Source organism: Lissotriton vulgaris, chromosome 7 (assembly GCF_964263255.1).
Source record: "Lissotriton vulgaris chromosome 7, aLisVul1.2, whole genome shotgun sequence".
NCBI classification, from domain to species: domain Eukaryota; kingdom Metazoa; phylum Chordata; class Amphibia; order Caudata; family Salamandridae; genus Lissotriton; species Lissotriton vulgaris.
The window spans coordinates 1,543,516,383-1,543,540,282 of record NC_141695.1 but is presented as its reverse complement, the minus strand read 5'-3'; the positions used below and the strand labels follow the sequence as shown (position 1 = coordinate 1,543,540,282).

The following is a 23,900-nucleotide window of genomic DNA, read 5'->3' as shown; positions in this document are numbered from 1 at the left end:
AATGCAGGGGTCTCCAAACCAGTCCTGGAGGGCCAGATATATGCCAGATTTTTTGGATATCCCCATTGAGATACATGTAGTAATTTTAAAAATCTGGCATGGATCTGGCCCTCCAGGACTGGTTTGGGGACCCCTGACTTAATGGGTGAAGTGCGTGACATCATTGGGGTGGTGGGTGAGGATAGTGCGAGCTGCGTGCAGGATGAAGTTTGTCTTGACCCTTATGTATATGTGCAAGTGGGAGACAAGCCGCTTTATCTTTAGGTGGATTCTAGGGCTAGAATCACGATGGTAACTCAAGAGTTGTTACAACAGAATCGGCCCGGGTGGACTCTATCCCCACCTGAATGGGTGGACCATTCTCCTATGAGGGCAGGAAAATTGATCTTCAAGGTTTCTTTGAAGATTCCATGATGTTTAAAGGGAGACGTATTTCTGGTAAAATCTATGTTGCTGTTAAGGGTTTGAACATCTTAGGATGGTTTCACCAAGTGCTTTTTGGTATGGTCTTACGTCCTGGAACCAAAGAAAAAGTCTTGGTTATTAGAGAATCTGATGACATTGAAGTTTTGCGGAATGAGTTCCCCAAGGTATTTTCTGGGGCGTTGGGAAAAATCGTTGGTTTCTAACACAAAATCAAGATTAAGGCTAATGCGATACCTGTAAAACTCAAATTGAGAGGGTTTCCTTTTAGTGTTCCAAATGAGCTAGAGAAAGAATTGGAGGGTTTGCAGGCCAAGAGTATAATTCAGCCTGTAGAATTCTCTATCTGGCTTTCGCCTTTAGTCGTGGCCGAGAAAAAAAATGGGGTGCTGAGGGTAAATGTTGATCTCAGGCCTCTAAACAAAGAGATTTGGGTCGATTCACATCCTCTTCCCAAAATTGGGGAAATGTTGTCCTCTATTTCTGGAACAAAACGTTTCACCAAGTTAAATTTAGCTTCTGCCTATCATCAGGTCATGTTGGCTGAGGAATTGTGTCATCTCACAGCTTTTGTTTCACCTTCAGGAATCTTCGAGTACTCCTGCATGCCTTTTGGTTTGGCATCTGCAGCCTCTCTGTTTCAGAGACTTATGTCCGAATTGCTGAGGGGCATTTCCAAGGTGGCTGTGTTCCAGGATGATGTTTTGATTGACTGACGCGTGTTCTCGAGAAGAGCACAATCTTATTTTGAAAAAGGTTCTTAACATCCTAGGACTGGATTAGTTGAGGCCATTCATGATGCTCCTCCTCCAAGTGATAAAGATGGAGTTAAATAATTTCTTGGTATGTGTTCATACTCGATTTTGCATCCAGAGCCAGAGCCGTTTCTATGTTGCTAAAGGATAAAACAGAATTTGAGTGGAGTGGTGAGTGTTCGTCTGCGTTCTATGATATAAAAATCAACTTACCAGTGTGAATGCGTTAAAACCTTTGATCATAATCTGAAATTTGTTCTGACAGTTGACGCTAGCAAATTCGGGGTTGGTGCTGTTTTGTCACAGCAGGATGGGAAATCTGAATACACGATAGGGTTTGCGCCAAAGGGTATTAAGAAATGTCGAACTTCACTATTCAGTGATTGAGAAAGAATTGCTGGCATGCTGTTGGGCTATAGAAAAATTCAAGTGTTATTTGTGAAATTTCGTTTTACAAACGGATAATAAACCATTAGTGGCGACGCTCAATGGTACCAATTGCAAGAGTAGCATGCCTAGAATAGCAAGGTTTACTGCCAGACGTCTCCAATTCAATTTTGAGGTTGTGAATATTTCAGGAGGGAAGAATGTGCATGTTGAAATCCCATAGTTGAGAAGGATGTGGTTGTTGGTGTTGGCAACGATGAATGTTACTTCATTGTGGCCTTGGGGATTGAGAATTCTTGTCAGTTCACCGAAAAGTGTTGGAGAACAAAGGTGGGCTATGATGTTGTTTTAAATGAAGTTATGGAGAAGGTTGTCTCGGGTCGGCCTAGGGAGAAATCTTCACTTCAAAACATGCAGCCATTTTGCAAGGTGTCAGAGGAACTGCCAGTTGAAGATGGGCTGCTTTTGATAGGTGTCAAACTGGTTTCCCCTGAAGAGTTAAGGCACACTATTTTGTCAAAGGCACATGAGGACACTAGGGTTCCACTTTCACTAAACAAAGGATATGTGAGTCATTCTGGTGGCCACAAATGGACACTCATGAAATGGTCCTCTGCTGACAAAACTTTCAAAACTGTCACCCCACTGCTGAAGAAGCCCATTGTGTGTCCATCAGGAGCGTGGAAGAAACTTGGTGTTGATTTGGTTGGGTAATTTATTATTCTTTCTCATGGACCACTATTCTAGGTAGCCTTGTCTAAAGTTTATTGGTGAGCTTGACTTCAGGGCTGTCATTCTTTTTCTGAAAGAAATTTTCTTGAATGAGGGTCTGTCTGAGGAAATTATCGCAGATAATGGAGTGCAATTTGTCTCAGGTGAGGTAGAGAGTTTTTTAAGGGAGAGTTCCATATGTCATCTCAAGAGCTCACTTTACAATCCTCAAACTAATGGCCTTGTGGAGCGCTTCAATAGGGTGCTGGGTGAGTGTGTGAAATGGGCAGTATCTCACAAGTGTGATGTACATAATGCTGTCCAATCCATGTTGTTGTTTTATAGGACCACTCCACATTCCATGACATGATTTTCTCCTTTTGAGGCTCTTAAAGGAAGAAAGGCTGCTTTGCAGTTCAGGCCAGCCTGGTTGGGTAGGTTTTTAAAGGAAGGGGTGATGCACAACTTATGTAGTTATTTGCTTCAAGGCAATGTGGAAAGGACACAGCAGAAAGAAAAGTATTATTATGATACAAGGAACAGTGTCTAAGTTTGCACTTTCAGTGTGGGTGATCTTGTTCGGACTAAAACTCCCAGTTTTGTGAGAAAAGGTGAGTCCAAGTTTTCGGACCCTTTGGTTATTGATATAGTGTGTGGCAGAAATCTTGACTTAGGTTTATTCTTCTTAAGGCTTAAATATATATATATATATATATATATATATATATATATATATATATATATATATATATATATATATATATATACACATATATATATATATATATATATATACACATATATATATATATTCACTGAAAAAACCATAGGTTTGACACCAGTTATAGTTAGCTGGAAATTTTACTGACATAAAACCAATGAAATTCCACGTTATAGTTAGTTGGACTCACTATAACTTGCGCGTGTAATGCACTGCTGATGACATTACATATTACATCACTCATGACATGGTCAGTGACATCACTTATGACATCACTGATGACAGACCTCCTTTAAGTGTAATGTAACCCTTAAAACACATATTGGAAAATAGAAATTAACATTTTCAAAAAAATGGACATACCCATACCAGTTACAACAACCAATTCAGTAATTCCACCATCTATATACACATTCTCTCATTCACCAACAGTTCTATATAGTCACTCATACATATACTCACTCATCATATGTAGTGATACACCTATACATCCTGTTACACATCGACAATCATCCAAAGTTACTCACACACATACTCACACATGCAAATAAACTATTGAACATCCATTTATTTGCATATAAAACTATACACACTCAACCACCCATACAGTCCTGCACATATGGTGTCTTCTAAACACATACAAAGAGAGAGTTAGTCATTCATGCATCTATGTGATTAGTAATACCCCCATGAAACCATAGAAACACTCATACTGATACTAAAAAAACATCTAAGAACCCAAATACCTACACATGTAGGTACTCATCAACCCATGCAGCCAGTTATTCACAAAGTGAAACACTGATACATATATTTAAATATTTAAACATTACTCGCTAATATATTTATTCACTAAGGTACACTTAATAAGCCAGTTATCCAATCATTTCTTTTTGAAAAAAACATTCATTAAGACAATAATTTAAACATTTATTCTTTCCTCGACCTTTACATATACATATATAAAACATATTTATTTTTTAGAAAGACACACATTCACTGGATGGTGTCATAAGTGATGTCACTGACCATGTCATGAGTGATGTAATATGTAATGTCATCAGCAGTGCATTACACACGCAAGTTATAGTGAGTCCAACTAACTATAACGTGGAATTTCATTGGTTTTATGTCAGTAAAATTTCCAGCTAACTATAACTGGTGTCAAACCTATGGTTTTTTCAGTGAATTTCATAGGTTTTTCAAATGCTACTTCCTAACTATAACGTGTGTAAAACCTATGGTTTTTTCAGTGAATTTCATAGTTTTTTTGAATGCTAGTTCCTAAGTATGTAATCACGTTCGTAACTACATAGTGTCACCGCCTACACGTCCTGAGAAGCGCATGTAAAGTCACGTGACTTGAAAACAAAACTTCCAATTGGTTATTAGTAGTTTCTGTTCTGGAATATACACGATGCACTCCACCCACTTTCCTCACAATCTTTTCTACTCTGAAGAGACAACAACGTCGAGCATCTTCCGGAAGTCTTTGCTGAAATGGCTTCCCTACCAGATTCATCTTCCGAATCTGAAGGAAATGAGCGACCACCGTTAAGAAGAAAAAAGGAATCTTTCATTTGGCAATTTTTCACTTATCCTGAAGATCAAAAGAAAGTGATTGCGCCAAAAGTAACCTGCACGATATGCAATTCGGAGCTCTCAAGGGGAAATCCAAATAAAAAATATTCCTTTTCTGCACACACCATGCAGCGGCATGTTAAACAAAGGCATCCTGAGCATTATGCAAAAGCATCGACAAGAGCCCTGGCCACGCTATTACCATCAGAGGTGGCCAGCACATCTTCTGGTGTACGACCTGTATTTCCATCGAGTGCTGAAATGGACTTGAGACCATATCTTGCGAAGGTGCATATGAAATGCAACAAGTGTGGAGAAATTCTTTTATATGGAGAGCAGAGCCTCGTTCTTATTAAACTCAAAATTGACAGTCACAAATGCCCCAAGAAAAGATAAATTTCTTCACTTCATTTTCAAACTATTACATACTGAAAAATGTAGTAGCAACTTTAAGAAATCGAAAGCATTATAACACTTCTTTCCCCCCCCAAAAAAAAAAAGTTCTTTTCAGAACTAACTCTTTCTACCAAAACGTGCTCCAAGAGCATATTATGAGATATTTTTTCGCCGCTTTATTTTAGTGCGAGACCGGGTGCGCGCACCCTCCTATCGCGTACAGGACCTGACACTTGCATATGAAGTCATGTGACTTCAAAACAACACTTCCAATTGGTTCTTGGTAGTTTCTATTCTGGAATTTACACGCAGCACTCCACCCACTTCCATCACTTTCTTTTCTACTCTCAAGAGACAACAACGTCGAATATCTTCCCGAAGACTTCGGTACAATGACTACCGTTCCGCATTCATCTTCCGAATCTGATGAAAATGAGCGACCACCTTTGACAAGAAAAACGGAGGCCACGCTATTACCATCAGAAGTAATCAGCACATCTTCCGGTGGACGACCTGTATCTCCATCGAGTGCTAAAATGGACTTGAAACCATGTCTGGCGAAGGTGCACATAAAATGCAACAACTGTGGAGAACTTCTTGTATACGGAGAGCAAAGCTTTACTCTAATTAAACACAAAATTGAGAGTCATAAATGCTGCAAGAAAAGTTAAATTTCTTCACTGTATTTGGATAGTATGACATACTGAAAAATATCATAGCAACTTTAAGAAATCAAATGCATCAAAACACTTGTTTCCAAAAAAAAAAAAAAAAAAAAAAGTTCTTTTCAGAACTAACTCTTTCCACCAAAACATGCTCGAAGAGCATATTATAAGATGTTTTTTCGCCGCTTTATTTTAGTGCGAGACCGGGTGCGCGCACCCTTCTATCGCGTACAGGACCTGACACTCCCATGTGAAGTCATGTGACTTCTAAACAACACTTCTAATTGGTTCTTGGTAGTTTCTATTCTGCAATTTACATGCAGCACTCCACCCACCACCATCACTTTCTTTTCTACTCTCAAGAGACAACAACGTCGAACATCTTCCCGAAGACTTCGATACAATGGCTACCGTTCCGCATTCATCTTCCGAATCTGATGAAAATGAGCGACCACCTTTCACAAGAAAAACGGAGGCCACGCTATTACCATCAGAAGTAATCAACACATCTTCCGGTGGACGACCTGTATCTCCATCGAGTGCTGAGATGGACTTGAGACCATATCTGGCGAACGTGCACATGAAATGCACGAACTGTGGAGAACTTCTTGTATACGGAGAGCAAAGCTTTACTCTAATTAAACAAATAATTGAGAGTCATAAATGCTCCAAGAAAAGTTAAATTTCTTCACTTTATTTGGATAGTATGACATACTGAAAAATGTTGTCGCAACTTTAAGAAATAAAAAGCATCATAACACTTGTTTCCAAAAAAAAAAAAAAAGTTCTTTTCAGAACTAACTCTTTGTACCAAAACAAGCTTGAAGAGCATATTAGCTGATATTTTCTCGCCGCTTTCTTATAGTGCGCGACCGGGTGCGCGCACCCACCTATCGCGTACAGGCGTCGAGACACGCATGTGCAGTCATGTGACTTTAAAACAACACTTCCAATTGGTTCTAACTAGTTTCTATTCTGCAATTTACACGAAACACTCCACCCACTTCCCTAGAAAACCAGTTTATCGTAAATCTTTTAAAGCCTCCTCTTATGAAATATTCGACATCAATCACATAGCAGAGTACTAAATAGCACTATATACACTCCGTCCCTTAATTATAAGAGACTTATTGCTATGTAAAATCAACTTTTGTTTTCCAAGATAATGTAAAATGCTGAGCCTATTACATAATTTTATTACACATATATGTTACTAGTCTCCTTCGAGTACTAACACCGTAGAAAATACCACCATTAGCGGTGATATTTTTTACACCGAGAACGGGCGATTTCTATCGCTTACAGCCCTTACAATTATAAAGTTTTATTTCCTAAATCTCTGATCTCCAACTGTGCAACGTAGATCCCCTGTGTGTCGCAATAAGGTCCATAAACAAAAACTACAGAGCCAGCATTATAAACATACACAAAACAACAAAACGACAAGAGCCACCATGCTAATATATATCCTTAATATAATAAACCTCTGAGAATAAATACATATTTCCGTGGCAGCCCATAACACAAATGTGGCGTCCTCTGACTCTGCTCCATTACCAAACACCGTAACTCCCCGCCCCCCTCACTTTTCACTAAACTCCGCACTCCACCCCTGCCAAACCCCCTATTACAAACCCCCAACCTACCCTCCCTGCCCAAACCCACCATGAACCTCAAACCGCCCCTAGAAAACTTATAAGACACAGGATTACTAAAACTCAAAGAATACGCAACAGGCACATAATGTAAATAGTACATAAAGACACATATTTTTTCCAAAATACTATTTAAAAACATGTTCTATTTTTAATAAATCTATCATGCATCTGACCCTCTAGAACTGCTTTCAAAACGTGAACTATAAACCTCTACTTTTCATTTTCAAACCATACACTTTCATCTGACCCTCTAGAACTGCTTTCAAAACATGAACTATAAACCTCTACTTTTCATTTTCAAACCATACACTTTCAATTACATTATTTTTTTTCCACAATTCATGTAATGTTACAAACCTTTTCTAAAATACACCAGTCCGTATCATTTATAAGGATTTATTTTCAGTCTTCATCAGTGACACTTTCTTCACATACAATAGAAATCACTATAACTTTTTAAACGACAATGCTAACGCGGTAAAAATAACCCTTCATTTACTTTCCTTTAAGAATGCACACTATGTACCCCACGCATGCGTTTCTTAATCTTTGTATTTGGCAGCGAATACCGACCTTGAATCGGAAGACATGAACAAGAGCGCCATTGTCACATTTAAAACTGAACGTTGCATCTGCTCACACACATATCTTTCACTAAGCTAACATTCACAGAAAACAGCATTGATGTAAAAAAAATTGACCTTGCTTTACAACTCCCTCAAATCACTCCCTTATTTTTTAACGCATCCTCCAGTTCAAAAAAAGCTACTTTTTTAATAACCACTAAGCAATATATAAGTGACTAGACTCCTAGAAAATGTATCAAGTCATTCTGCTCCTCTCCACTGCATAGCCGGCGACCTAATTCTGTGGAGTTGCTATACAACCAGCGGTGCTGCGCCGTTTCCTGTACCATCTTGGGAAATTCAAAATGGATGTCCCTCCTGCCTTCGCAAATGAGCCGGGCCACTTAGAACTATTTCGCCAGAGGATGCTTGACTACTACGGCATCTTACCACTCTCGACTTTGAATACTTCATATCGATTATCATTTCGATATTCGCATTTCACCTGTGTGCAGCCTGTATTTCATTGCCTGAGCTGTGATTTCACGTGGGCCCTGGATTTATGTCTCTGCAATTTGGTACCTCGTGAACCGAATTACAATCACCTCATGAATCCGTTACTTGATCATGAACAGCTTTGTTACAACGGAGGGTTTATGGCCTTTGCAGCGATACAAGGAGTTCTGGGTCATTGGAATATATTCGCAGCGGCGCAAGATTTCCTAACAGAGAGCTACATCGAAAACCCACCGAGCTGCCTAATGATGGTAAAAGACACTCCAATAATGACAGATCATGAATGCTCCTTTCATCTTCTCAATTGGATGGCTGACATGTTTTCAGATGATAACAATGATTTCATGTTAGAGGCACTTGCTGCATACTTTGCCTACACAATGGACACTTAACTCTTTCCTAACAGCGAGCTACATCGAAAACCCACCGAGCTGCCCTCTGATGGTAAAAGACGCTCCGATTATAACAGATCATCAGTACTGCTTTACTCTTTTCCATTGGATAGCTGACATACTTTCAAATGATAAAACTGATTTCCTGTTACAAGCAGAAACTACCTATTTTGCCTAAACAATGCTTCAATAACTCTCAAACAAGCCATTGATGTCCTCATTTCCTTTTGGTTTTCTATATTCTTCACGTTCTTTTCCATATTTTCTTTTGAAGAACAGACCTATTTGCTTTACTAACAGTGGACATTATGATTTCGTGTTGTTTGACAGCTGATTCATAAAGTAATGATGTATAACCACTTGCATTTTCATATATCGTTCCTAAACTGAAAGGCCAGAAACCTTCTTCCATTTATTAAAATATAGTATACTTCCTTATAAGAGTGTACAATGTTTTTTTCCAACTATATTCATTTTTCTTCAACTATAGCATTTGTATTCCATGTACTACTGACAATACCAATTACTGTTTTTTTTGCAATTTCTGTACTCATATTACATAATGATTTGCCTTTAAAACAGTACATTTCTAAATAAACATTTCAATATTCACGGTTTCTCTTTTAATCCATAATCTCAACTGAAATGATTTCATATTGAAAAACTATTCATGGGTTCCACATAACCTTAACTGTAGTCACTGAGGACCTTATTTATGAAGACCTTCCGATGCCAGTGCCTCATTTTTTAAAATGGGAAAAAGTAACGCACCGGTGGCGCAAGGCCTTCATAAATAAAGTCCTGAATGTTTTCTTTTCCCGACCTCACTTACTGATACTAGAACCTGCAAACCAATTACGGCCCGTGAACTCTTTCTTAGTAGGTCGCGCACCGTAAAGACAGTTATACCACTGTTAACATTTTTTTTTTACTGTTACTAAGCACCGACACAGTTCAGCTTCACTCAGAGTTAATCACTGCTCCCACGCTTCTACAGGCCAGACGCTATGTCGTATTTCTCTCCTTATCACCCTTTCATCTCCACAATAACAAACAGTTGTCCGCCATCCACCAGAGAACAGACTCAGATGCAGAGGCACCAAAGAGTGAACCCATCACCAACTGCCATCTCCGGCTGTTTCCATGGTTACACCTCATTCTGCACCTTGCTGAAGGCACAGGTCAAAAGTTCATGTCTCAATGTTCTACAGCTAACTAAGAAGACTATTTTCCCTCCAGAAACACCTGCCAATCCACAACTCTGTTACAAGTCTTGTTTTTTCACACCCAATAGTACTTTTCGTTTAACATAAACATTGACCTGTTCACTCTCCACTTGTTACAATCAACCAATCATTTTTATTTTTTTAACCACACCCAGCCTCTTCCTTTTTCTTTATTTAAAATTTCAACTTCTAACTACCATTCCACTTCCAGAACCGATCGGAGGACGACTACAAATCCCTTGAAAATGAAGGTCTGGCTAATAGGACACAGTTATATTCACTGGAGTGAAAAATATGCAGTAAGCAGACGAATTTGCAACCTCAGCTTACCAAATGTACACATAACATGGATTTCCAAAAGAGGATTGAAATGTCACCAATTGATTCCATTGGTGAAAACTTTTATGCATCTCCCAGAACCAGACCTTATAATTGTGCACTGTGGTGGGAACGATCTAGGCAAAATCACTGGGGTAGGTCTGGAAATGCTTCTAAAAGACACCTTTCAACAATTGATGACACTTTTTCCTCGATCTGCCTTGGTATATTCCAATATATGCCAAAGACAGAAATGGAATTGGTCCAATCACCATTGTGCACAATTTGAGAAAGCAAGGAGACATGTAAATAAATCTGTTTCTGCATTCCTCAGAGATTATAGCATGGGTTCTATTTACCACAACAACTTGCGCTACCACATGCAAGACGTCTATAGGAGAGACGGTGTTCATTTCACGAATGAGGGAAACAGAATCTTCCTCTGCAACATCAGGCTCTGCATCGGTACTTACTTATAAATGCAGAAAACACTCAATTAACACAAGGGCTCTTTTCAGAGCCACCTTATATCTAAGCACTCAAACTTCTGATTTACCTCCATTTTCACACTCTTGTAAATAGGTGTGCGCGACCGGGTGCGCGCACCCCGTATTTGTTTTTCGGGGAAAAATTATATCTTTTTGCGTTTAAGGGCCTTACTGCACACCCCGAGAAAACCTACGCAGGAAGACAATCTCTACCTTCTCCCCTTTCCATGTTTCAACGCTTTGAAATGAACAATATATTTACTCGCAGTGACAAAATGGCGGACAAAACTTCCTGATTTCCTTCGAATCGAACGTTAACAGACGTCACGCAGCCCAAAAAAATACCACTCACGCGCAGCCGCTTGGGTGCGCGCACGTGTGCGCGCCTATAGATATATAATTGACTTTAACTTTAATTTTCTCAACAACTACTGAACGGATTTACACCATTTCAAAAAAAGCGTAATCTGCGAACAAGACTCTACAGTTTTGGCAAATTTCTTATAAATTCATTCACCCGTTCGAACTGTAGCCGAGTCTATATATATATATATATATAGACAAGCAAGATCCCAACCGCTCCTGGCAGCGGTTCAAAAGGGCGCAGACCTCATAACCCTCGGAAAGCAATTGTTACGATGTTAAATCATCCAGCCAGCACAACGATCCAGTGTCAGCAGTGCATTTTATTATGCAGAAGTGCAAGAACAAGTGCCCTCCCTGACGCGTTCCGCTCCGCGAACGGAGCTTGGTCACATGACGCGTCAGGAGTAGGACGTGAGTTAAATTGAAATTAAAAGCCCAAGCGCCTAAAGAAACAGGCCGCATGGGTTGTACAATGATACAAACAAGCAATAAATTGAATGTGACATACAAACAATACCGCATACATAATTCATATGCCAAAAGATGAATTAAAGCATAGTGCTCAAACAGGCCAAGTGCAAGAATTTCAAATTAACAAAAACAAGTCCATAATTGATAAATGAAACCCTCTCTATGCGTCTAAAAAAAGGGGCTAACAACACAATCAACCCGTCCAATCCGTCATGAAACAGAAGGGCAAATGTTAAAGGAAAAAACCCCCAAGGAAATCCCTTGCAAGTGCAAAATGAGGTTCCTTTACATAACACATTGGCCTGATAAATAATTGTTCATCACAAAACTGCTTGTATGTAAAAGTGCAGATATATAGACCAAAAAATAGAATGTTAAATACATGGAATAAACTAAGCGACGGAATTCTCTCATGAAAACCTACCATGATTGTCTTTGTAGAAAAAATATGCATACAAAAATACATCATATAAACATATATAAATATACATATTAACCCCTTCCATGCTGGTGACGAACCCCAGCCGTCATGCACTACGGTGCTCGTGTGCTGATGACGGCTGGGGTTCGTCACGGCCCGCCCCTGTTCGTCCGGCGGCCGCACACGGGGGAAATCGCGGCCGCACGGAAGGGGTTAAAAGAGCTACTAGTCATCTATAACTGATCAACAGCTATTTTATCATCTAAATCCAAACTCAAGATGTATAGATGGCAAAAGCCAATAGAGTCCAAAGATAAACATCAAAATACAAGGAACATAATTCATTCATTAAAGACTCAGAAGAAAACTACAGATTTTACAGATAATGATGTAATGCGTCAAAAGCATTTAATCCATTGGGGGATCTGGTATCGAGCAAAAGAATAAAAAAGGCTTCTCTTTGGCGGAGAAGTTTTTCTCGATCACCACCCCTACCAGGGTTAGCCACAGAGCACAACAAAGTGTATTTAAGATCTTTCAATTTTTTGTCATGCATTGATTTAAAATGGCGTGCTACAGGGTAATTCATATCAGAATTAACTATGGCCCGGATATGTTGCAGAATACGTTGGCGTGCTTGCAACTTGGTGCTCCCAATATAGGACAAAGAACATGTGCAGGTTAATTGATAGACCACAAAGTCACTGCGACATGTCAAATGTTCCCTGATCGGAATAACACGGTCATTAAAAGCAGATGTATAATGCGTACCATTGACTGCAAAAGTGCAGGCACGGCACGAGGTACATCTGTAAAAGCCAGGTTTATTGAGCCAAGTGGTTTTGAGTTGAAGCTCTGGCTGTGTACGATCTAGGGAATCTTTCATGGAGGGAGCTCCCCTAAAAGTAATAGCCGGTGTTTTGGGCAAAAACGGGCCTAGAATAACATCTGTCAGCACAATTGGCCATTCTGATCTGATGATTTGACTAAGCCTTGAACTTTGGGAACAATATGTAGTGTTAAATCTGGCTGTTGCCACATTAGTCAAATTTATATTCAACTTGATTTTAGGAATTAAAAGTGTCTTGCGGGGGTGTGCTGTTAATTTGTTCAATGCCCGTTCTAATACGGCTTTATTGTAACCCCTTCGAAGGAATCTATCTCTGGATTCTAATAGACACTGTTGGGTGACATCTGGGATGCTACATATACGTTTGATCCTGATGAACTCCCGCAAGGGTATGCTGTTGATGGTGTGAGGGGGGTGGGCACTGCGGGCATGCAAGATGGAATTGCCCGCAGTACTTTTCCTGAAGAGTTTTGTCTGTATGGTGTTGTTATCAATGTAAACTAGGACATCCAAAAATTCAGCAGAAGTAGCTGAAATATTCGCAGTGAATTTAAGGTTCCTATTGTTAACATTGATCTCATTGACAAATTCTGCTGCCAGAACCTGTGAACCCCTCCAGACGATAAAAATATCGTCTATAAATCTCCAGTAAGACACAAGATGAGGGAGCCAGCGGGCGTGAGTGACACCAAGAACATGCCTCTCCCACCAGCCAACATGCAAGCATGAATAGCTGAGTGAGAAGCATGAACCCATTGCCACCCCGCGTTCCTGATGATAAAAGTCCCTGTCGAACTGGAAATAATTATTAAAGAGGCAAATGCGAATCATATCCAATAACATGAGATTATGATCCCTCATGGTAGCCTCCCGGGAATCCAAGAAAAACTGGACAGCTTCCAAACCCTGTAGATGGTTGATGCTGGTGTAAAGTGCTTCAATATCCATCACCAGGAAACACAAATCAGGACCCCACGTGATGTGATTAATCTTACCCAAAAAATCAGTGGCATCTTTAAGAAAAGAAGGGAGAGAAATCATATGGGGCTGTAGAAAAAAATCAACATATTTTGAGATATTCTCATTCATGCTGCCTTGGGCTGAAATAATAGGACGACCTGGGACTGGGACAGTGCACTTGTGAATTTTGGGTAACAAATAAAACAAAGGTGTAATGGGATGCAATACATTCAAGAATTTTGACTCTTCTTTTGTCAATAAACCACGTCTATACCAGGCGCTGATATCCTTCCTGGTTTTTTCGTGGCTGTTAAGCATTGTAAATTTAGTGGTTTTAGAATAACAAAGGGGATCACCAAGTTGGCGGGCTGCCTCTGAAATATAATCAATTTTCGCCCACAATACAGTGTTTCCCCCCTTATCAGCACTCTTCACTACTACCTGATTGTTACCCTGGATTTTTTTGACAAGTTTAGCATACTGCAAATTATTAAAATCACATTGTTTTTTCTTTCCCAGTATCGTCCTGTTAAGAGTCTTGAGTTCTGTAATGACCCTGTCACTAAAGACATCAACAGCGTCCTTAGGCATCAACGGTAAAAATGTTGATTTTCCCCGGAAGGCCGTAGATGGTGATTGATTAACAGTAACAATTTGACTGACTGTAGGTTCAGTTTGTGAACTTTCTTCAATAGCTAAGGAAATCAGGGTTTGTAGGCCCTGTAAATTCCTAACTGATAGTGATTCCTCTACTGGTGGAGTCACTGGTCCAATGTAACGTATGTTCGGGTTCTCCGGATGTAATAGGAAATATTTTTGTAATTTAATCTTCCTAAGGAATTTGAACACATCAATCCGTGCCTGGACATAAGAAAAGTTGTTCGGTGGACAATAGGACAAGCCCAAAGAGAGAAGCTGTTCTCCTGCTTTAGAAAGTACCAAATCAGTCAAGTTAATTACTGTATAGTCTTGTGCACTCGTTACTTGTTCCAATTCCTGCGCGTTCTGCCCCGCCCTCCACCTCTTTTTGGCAATTTGTTTCCTGCGCCGACGTTTTTGGCTGCCACTTTGCCTGCTTGTGGAGGATTGTTCCGTGAGCGCAGAGAATATCTCCGGTCCTCGCTGACAAAATTCAATTCGTCAACTACTGAAAAAGTTGCAAGATCAGGAACCCCTCCATCTCCAGAGGGTGTACTCTCCTCAGAGCCGGTGAAAGAAGCTACTGATAAGTTGTCATCATTAGTTATACCAGCAGCAGCAGTTTGAACAGTTGAATCAGAAGAACCACTTGGTTTATGCTGGAGAGACATTGCTTTCCCTTTGTATGAGTCCTACTTACGGGAAAACGTGAAAATACGCCCTGTAGCATAGTCTTGCTTATCTCTCGCAAATTTATGAATTTTGCGCTCTTGGATAGTTTGTTCCAGTTTTGCCAAGCGTTGATCAATTTCCTTCCGGGTGTTCACTATCAACTCAGTTTCACCTGATGCTTCTAGCAGAGCAGGAGAAGTGTGGCTCAGGGGTTAGAGGCGGCAGACCCGGAAGCTGAGATCGGTCCTGGACCAGGGTTCAATTCCCCGCCTTGGCGGGTCTTGGGCTAAAAAATTCCACGGACTTGATAATTCTCGTTCCAGTGCCTACTCGACTCATGGGTTCACACTCTGCGACTCTGGGCAATAGCTTGCTTAATCTCCACTACGGCCCCTCGCGGCGGGATGCCTGGCTTTCACCTTGTGGATACCGTGCTGGGGTTATCTCACAGGGGAATACCAGGACGGGTTCTCAAGGCAAGCGCCTTGATGCCTTCGGGTGATACGTGCGCTATATAAATCGCAATACATTTACATCTATTTCAATTAATAATGCTTCCCTGTCTGTGTGGGCATATTCAATCAAAATCAGCAACATGTTTCTTGATGATTGTAAGTTGTTTTCTGCCCATTCCTGAAGCATTTTGGGGTCCGGATTTTCATATGTGGGAACAATCATAACTCGTAAGCCCCGAGGTACACGATTAGCCTCAATGTATTTTTCTAAAGATTTTTTCTCCCACCACTTGGATAACTCACTGCGGAGTAGTTTCTCAAGAGTCTTTAAAAGTTCCCTTGTACTGCTGTTGGTATTAGCTGTACGATTTTCCTGAGTAGTCTCTGGCGTTACAGTAGGCAGGTTTCCATAAAGAGCCTCCGCCGCCGTCTCCCTACTCCTTAACGCCTCGTTGGAAAACATGTTTTGCAGATGTAATAGGCGGTCTCAATGTATACCGCAAAGCTGCTGATTTGGCTGTAATTAGTACGGATGTTGTGAGGGATAAAGCCCAAAACCCGCTAAACTCAGAAATGAAAGGGCAAAGTCGCACCTTCGGTGCCTTACCGGTTTCCGCCTACTGACGCCGAAAGAAGTCAGCCGACCTCTCCAGCTGCGAAGCTCCTCACCGGGTTCGGTCACCGTTAGCACGTCAACAAATGCCCCAGTCCTTGAGTTGCAGGGGGCACAGCAAAAAGTACTTGAACAGTTCAATTGCAAAACGCCGAAAAGCGTAGTCGGATTTCCAAACGCCGTGCCTCAGAACAATGGGCGGGTCCACGAAACCGGAAGCAAACCAATCCCGGTGTATGGATAGACAAGCAAGATCCCAACCGCTCCTGGTAGCGGTTCAAAAGGGCGCAGACCTCATAACCCTCGGAAAGCAATCGTTACGATGTTAAATCATCCAGCCAGCACAACGATCCAGTGTCAGCAGTGCATTTTATTATGCAGAAGTGCAAGAGCAAGTGCCCTCCCTGACGCGTTTTGCTCCGTGAGCGGAGCTTGGTCACATGACGCGTCAGGAGTAGGACGTGAGTTAAATTGAAATTAAAAGCCCAAGCGCCTAAAGAAACAGGCCGCATGGGTTGTACAATGATACAAACAAGCAATAAATTGAATGTGACATACAAACAATACCGCATACATAATTCATATGCCAAAAGATGAATTAAAGCATAGTGCTCAAACAGGCCAAGTGCAAGAATTTCAAATTAACAAAAACAAGTCCATAATTGATAAATGAAACCCTCTCTATGTGTCTAAAAAAGGGGGATAACAACACAATCAACCCGTCCAATCCGTCATGAAACAGAAGGACAAATATATATATATTACCTACTGGCGGTCGCCAGTAGGTATATATAGTTAGGATTTTTTTCTATATATATATATATATATATATTAATGCTCCACTTGCACCTGCCTGTCGCACTGCTTGGCTGGTGTCTGCCAGTCGGGGGTGCACCCGACAACAATATCGGCTCAGAAATCCCTCCCCGCAATGAAACGGGAAATCAGGAAGCAGCACTCCCAGAGTAAGTTCACAGATGTTTTATTCTCTCAAAAAACGCGCTTTCGCCACTCGGCCTTCCTCAGTGATGAGACGGAAAACACGGCGAGCACAATGCATTTAAACCATCACGTGTCATCAAAGCTAAACATAGAAGTAGGACACGAAGATAAGACCATGTCCGCCATCTTGGAATGGGTCTGTATCATGTTAAAAATATGGCAAGATATACACAATACGAAAGTATCTAAAGATCAAAATTGACAAGATACCCACAATCAATAAGCATCTAAAAATCAAATGATCAAATTAGCTCACATTCTATAGCGCCCTGAATGGGCTATTTCGTGGCATGCTACCGCCATCATACCCGCACACAACACTGTGTTATACTGCCCTGTATGGGCTGCTAATCATCACAGTATAAATAACTTGATGGTACACTGTATCAACCCAATGTAAATCACATTAAGAATTCATTATAAACAAATATAACATGGAAAGTAAATTGGAAGGTAAAGAGAAGCAATGGTTATGGTTAATCAATAACAGTACATATATCACATATAAATCATATTAGATGGACAGCCAAGTACTCATGCATATTCAGTCCCATAGGCATCTTGCTTTGTAGATCAATAATATATTGCGATTCCAGTCGCCTGAGCTTTTGTAATCTGTCCTCCCCTATCACACTGAATGGGACAGAATCTAAACAAAAGTATGCTAACAGATCCCTGTTACGTGCATGCTCTTTATCAAAATGTCTGGCTACAGGGTAGCTCACATCTGCATTTTGAATCGCTCTTTGATGTTCTAAAATTCTTAGTTTCACTGGATTTGTTGTGCTTCCAACATACCTTCTGCCACAAGGACATGTCAGACAATACACAACGTATGGCGTGGTACATGTGAGAAATTTCTGTATTCTCCTAGGCTGTTTCACCCCTGGTACATTATATTGTGTGGTACGTTTACTTGCTTTACACGCCTTACAGCGTCCACAAGGAAAAAAGCCTTTCATGGGTTCTGACTTGGGTTTGGGTTTGAACTCTTCATGGTGGCTATGGACTAAATAGTCTCTCAGTGCTCTTGCTTTCCTAAAAGTCACCAAAGGATAAGAAGGTAAGTTTTGTTTTATGACATTATCTGTCATCAGGATATTCCAATGCTTACGCATAATGCGTTTAATGTCTGTAGCATTTCTCGAGTAGGTAGTTATGAGTCTAAACGACCCTCCATCAGCTTTCTTATTGTCTCTCTTTTTGTCTGTTTTGTCTTCTAGTAGTTTCTTTCTTTCTAGATTATGAACTTTACTTAAAGCTTGCCTGAGTACTCCCTCTTTGTACCCCCTTGCTTTAAATCTCTGAATACTACTACTCGCCGCTTTACGGAACTCCTGCTCCTTAGTATTGTTCCTCTTTATCCGTAGTAGTTCCCCATAGGGTATACTATTGACTAAGCTCTTCGGGTGGCCACTGGTCGCAAATAAGGTGGAATTCCCAGCGGTCGCCATCCGAAAGAGTTTAGTGTGAAGACTGCCATTTTCAACAAAAACTGTTAAGTCAAGATTATTGACTTCCCTTTGACTGATTTCTCCTGGGAACCTCAGATTATTATGATTGTTGTTGAGTACCTCCATGTATTCCTTAGCCAATTCAACTGACCCCTCTATAATAATAAAAAGGTCGTCGATATACCGGTACCAACATTTCACGAGATCGTTCCATTTCTGATTGACAGGAGACCAGGCTTCCTGCTCCTCCCACCACCCCACGAATAAATTCGCGAAGCTGGGGGCGGAGCAGGTGCCCATCGCCACTCCCGTAAGCTGTTTGAAAAGGTCCTTACCAAAGAGAAAAATATTGTTATTTAGGCAGAATCGTAGGAATTCGAGCAGCATTTTATTATGCTCAAAATATTTCACTGGTCTACTCTCCAGAAACCAGGAAATAGCTGATAATCCTTCATCGTGCTCAATGCACGTATATAGGCTGGTGATGTCAATGACCAACATAGTATACCCATCACACCAATTTATACTTTCAATGCAGTTCAAAAAGTGTTTCGTGTCTTTCAAATATGATTTTAGATTAACCACGTGTGGAGAAAGAAAAGAGTCTATGTAAATCGACAAATGTTCTGTGAGGCTACCTTGAGAAGCCACAATAGGCCTACCGGTGGGGATTCAGTGGGTCCTTATGTATCTTTGGCAGATAATAAAAGGTAGGAGTTACCGGATTTAAACATCTTAAAAATAAATGTTCATCACAACTCAGCATATTGTTGTTATACCACTTGAGGATCATTTCGTGGTAATCCTTGATGCTGGTGTTATATACAGATTCCGTAACTCTCATGTATGTGCTGGGATCATTAAGCTGACGTAACGCTTCCTTTTCATATTGTGTCTTGGTGAGCAACACTACGTTACCCCCTTTATCCGAGGGTTTGCACACTAAGGAAGAGTCCATGCATTACTTTTTAAGTGCCAATTTTTGTTTGTTGGTAAAGTTTAGCTTCTCATTTCTAGATTTCGTAGTACTCCTCAGATTGCGTAAATCTTGAATAACAGCTTCTGAGAATGTGTCTATAGCATCAGTCCCCATTACGGGCATGAAAGTTGAGGTAGGTTTGAAAGTCGTAGCGCCCCCTTTCTGCTGCACTTCCATATCAGTGACCAGCTGTGTGTTCCTCAAATTAGAAACTTCGTCCTCATCCACCTCCATCCTCAGTTCTTCCAGAGATCTGATACCAGCCAGATCTCTACAGGTCAGTGTATCAGAAGATACACTGACCTGTAGAGATCTGATGATGGTTTAAATGCATTGTGCTCGCCGTGTTTTCCGTCTCATTACTGAGGAAGACCGAGTGCCGAAAGCGTGTTTTTTGAGAGAATAAAACATCTATGAACTTACCCTGGGAGTGCTGCTTCCTGATTTCCCGTTTCATTGCGGGGAGGGATTTCTGAGCCGATATATATATATATATATATATCTATATCTATATATATATATATATATATATATATATATATATATATATATATATATATATATATATATCCAATACATCACAACTTAATCTTGGTTCCTGTGGAGGTGTGTTGAGGACTTAACTCAACTCTCACCACTATCATCTCCTAAGTTGATAGCCTTTGTCCTGGACTTTAAACTTTCCTGAAGGGCCTACATAAGTTATTTCGACTAAAATAGGCCAACTTCTCCTTCTCTCTAACAGGTTGTAGATGCCTTGTTTTTCTCCAATGTGAACAGAGGAAATGTTTCATGTCTTCCCTAAGAGCACACTGTTCCCCCAAATTTTCCATGAAAGGATTCAATTCTGCCCCCCACCTAACTGGTGGGGCTAAAAGTTCTGATAGGATCGCTCCTATTAAAGAGCCTTGCGATTGCTCTCCGTCAAATTCCGAGACCAATATAAATGTGGCTACTGAGTTTGTAAGACTTGGATTGTGAGGCTTCCACCTTACCTAACTGACACGTTGAGTTGTCAGGAGAAGTCCTCTTTAGTAGCCTCTCAAATATGAAACTCCTTTCTTGTCTCTTTATGACTCTCCTCCTCTGAGATGTGTTTTAAAAGTGTTATTTCCTAAATTGCTCTCAGTAATGCAACATGATGCATTTACAGATTTGTTTTGATGATTGTATAGCTTTCTTTGGATTCCTCTGTTGGATGGTTTGTACATTGTCTCGTTGGTCACGTTTTTTAAGAATGTGTTATATGCTTTATGGTAGCCTAGTTGGAAAGGTTTGCCTTCTACAACAGAATCATTTAAAACGGATAAGAAATGTATGCGCGAGGGAACAATTTTACTTCTATCATGAAAAGAAATTGCCAGTAGATTATCTTTTAAAAATACACACTATCAAAATAAAAAATACTTTAAATATATTTGTCTCTAATTTCCAATGCCACCTTAAAGCCAGAATCTCTGACAGCAATGCGGAGGTGTAAATGGCACACTTTAATAATAACCAAACAGTTTCTGGATTGCCTTAAGCTTGCTTTTTTTGCCTTTTTGACTGTTAGTTAAAATTTCATAACTGAAGTTGCGCTTTCAATACATGCTATTCAACCGACGTACAAATTTTTATGGCTGAAAAAAAGTATTTTTTCTTTTTGCATCTCCACTGGACATTTTGTTTTTTTACTTGTTCACAATCTACATTTGTGGGGTATTCTGTATTCTCTGTGTGTGTAGGTTTCAGAAAGACTTGCAACCGAGAATTCACAAGCAGCCCCACATAACCTCAAACTACCCAAATCCTGCACTAGCCTGTTCATTAGCATCTACATGTAAGTGCAACACCATTCAAATTTAACCTCATTGTACCATCCTATACGCAGAGAAAGAACAAGGTGTAAAACACGCTGCTATGCTTGTTATGTTGTACTCTGTACAGATTCCATGCTCTACACAGCAGAAGTAGTTGGTGCAGTGCTTAATTTGAGACAGTAGTTTCCGGTGCTCAGCACCAACACTTAATCATCAACATTGACCCTTTTCGTGAGCACCAGTTAATGACACATTTATTGTAGGCACTGGGAGATTAAGTGATTTGCCCAGAATCAAAGGATGTTGAACCGATGCCGAGACTCGAACCTGGTTACCCAGCTCCAAAGCTGGCAGTTTTGGCCATTACACTACATTCTCTCCCCACTTTAATGGTTAGCAGTTGGTTCTGTTTTAGACCGTGCTAACAGGACAAATGGTGTAGAGCAAGCTGCCTCCTGACCAGAGCCCCGGGTGACATCTATAAATCATTAAATGATGTAAATGAGAACTGGGCGTGTTTCTGTTTTTTGCTGTGGTTTTGGCGCTGCATGGAAGTGTGTATATATCACATAAAAGTGTCTCCTTGATTAGGTTGTTTTTGTCATCATTCTGATAAAAAAGATTTTTGTTTTGATTTGTCTTTATTTTGCTGATGCTTTACCAGTCAGGTGCTCTTCCTGGAGCCTTCTCTTCTATGGGAATGTGTCTGGTTCCTCAATGAGTTGGGAGGTGTGAGTTTTAATTGTGTATTTTAAGACATAAAATTATGAACATCTGCGATTGATCATTTGAAATTGACCACAATTTATTCCTACCAATCTATTTCCACTCTGTTATATCCTTCTACTACACCACAATGGAGAGTCATTTTCTAAGATACAGTCGCATCAATATGCTTTTGGTTTGTCTTCCTTGAACACAGGGTAGAAGATCTGAAGCCACAGGAGATAATGAAGATTCCTGTAGAAATCACTCCCTTCACAAAAGGAACCAGGCAACTGCTGGCCAACCTGGTGTGTGATCAATTTTCGAAAGTCAAGGGATTCCAGAATGTTGATGTGGCCCAGAATTCATGATACCTACAGCATCTCATTCAATAACTCAGAATGCATACCTTTTATGATATTTCATGAATGCGCTTTACACGTTTGCTATGCTTTTTTGCTGTGATCAATTTCTAGTCATGATTTCAATGTTCACTGGCCATATGTCACTGGGGAGGTGCCGTTTGGAGTAGTTTAAGAGGACATGCATGAAGGGTAACCAGAAAATGTACCTTTCCTGTTTGTCCTATTTCTATAACTGCAAACGTAACTAAGAAAATAATAATTGGTAAGAACGCAATAGACATCATTCAACTCATATATACTGTTATACCAACCAAATAGGTAGATCTTGGGATAAATGTAAGTTTTGGCATGTCGATACTCTATTGGAAATGCCATAAAGAATTAAATGGAAGACTCAAATTGCAGCATATCATCATCCGCTCATTGCCAACCCACTGTTGCGTATGTACACATTTACCTTTCTTTTATAGTTGTTTTTAAAATAAAGCGTGCTGCCTCAATTTTTTCAGTATATCTTTACATAAACTTGCATAGTCGTAACAGATGTGTCTTTTACAGCTTGCAGCAAGTGCCATTTGTATTGGTTTTAGGTAAAATTCCAATAAAACTTATTTTGCAATCTGTTTGAAGTTCTGAATATTTCATTCAAATAGCGTACACCCGGTTTCTCTACATGCTTGTAGGAACGTGAGAAAAGTCTGAAAGCTTAGGGGACCTACTTTTGTTGCTCCATTATTAAAAGCCTAACCACAGTTCTACTAATTCACCATAACAATATTAATATTAATAATACTAATAAATATAATAATAAAAAGTTTGTTTTCCTAGAGCTGGTTACCTCAATTGCAGCAACTGTACAACGACAGAGACATCTTAATCCTAATATTGTCAATTCAGCCTTTTAATGCAGGTGATGTGAGAACCAAGAGGCATATTTGCAAGGAAAAGAAGGAGCGCGGAGCTCTGGGAAATTTTGCAGCGCCCCGTCCTGCCATTTCCAAAATGCATGGATGAACTGTTTTTACAACAATATGGCGCACTCCTGTTTTTTCTCTAGCGCTGGTGCTAAAAGTTACTGCCTACCGCCTACACAGACACACTTGCGCCATAGTGCAAAGGTACCTGTATTGCAGTGAATGATTGTTTATGTGTAGGAAGGTGTCCTTTCCTGAATATAAACAATCATCAATGGCTATTTGTTACTTCTATGTGTGCTGCGTCTCGCATACATAGAAGTAGTAAATAGTAATTATTTAATGATTGTTTATGTGCTGGAAGGGATACCTTCCTGCACATAAACAATCATTATTGGCGTTTTGCTCTTTCTATGTGTGCTGCATAAT

The 23,900-nt window shown here is 40.1% G+C and overlaps 1 protein-coding gene across 1 annotated transcript in view; it reads left to right on the top strand.

Moving 5' to 3' along the window:
• The window catches only part of LOC147705971 (protein-glutamine gamma-glutamyltransferase E-like), a 285,536-nt gene extending 262,356 nt beyond the window's left edge, over positions 1–23,180 (top strand). The window contains exon 13 of the mRNA XM_086932428.1: positions 22,410–23,180. Within this exon, the coding sequence (XP_086788554.1) occupies positions 22,410–22,563 (154 nt within the window). The 3' untranslated portion in view covers positions 22,564–23,180. The remainder of the gene's footprint in view (positions 1–22,409) is intronic.
• Positions 23,181–23,900: the final 720 nt, after the last annotated feature.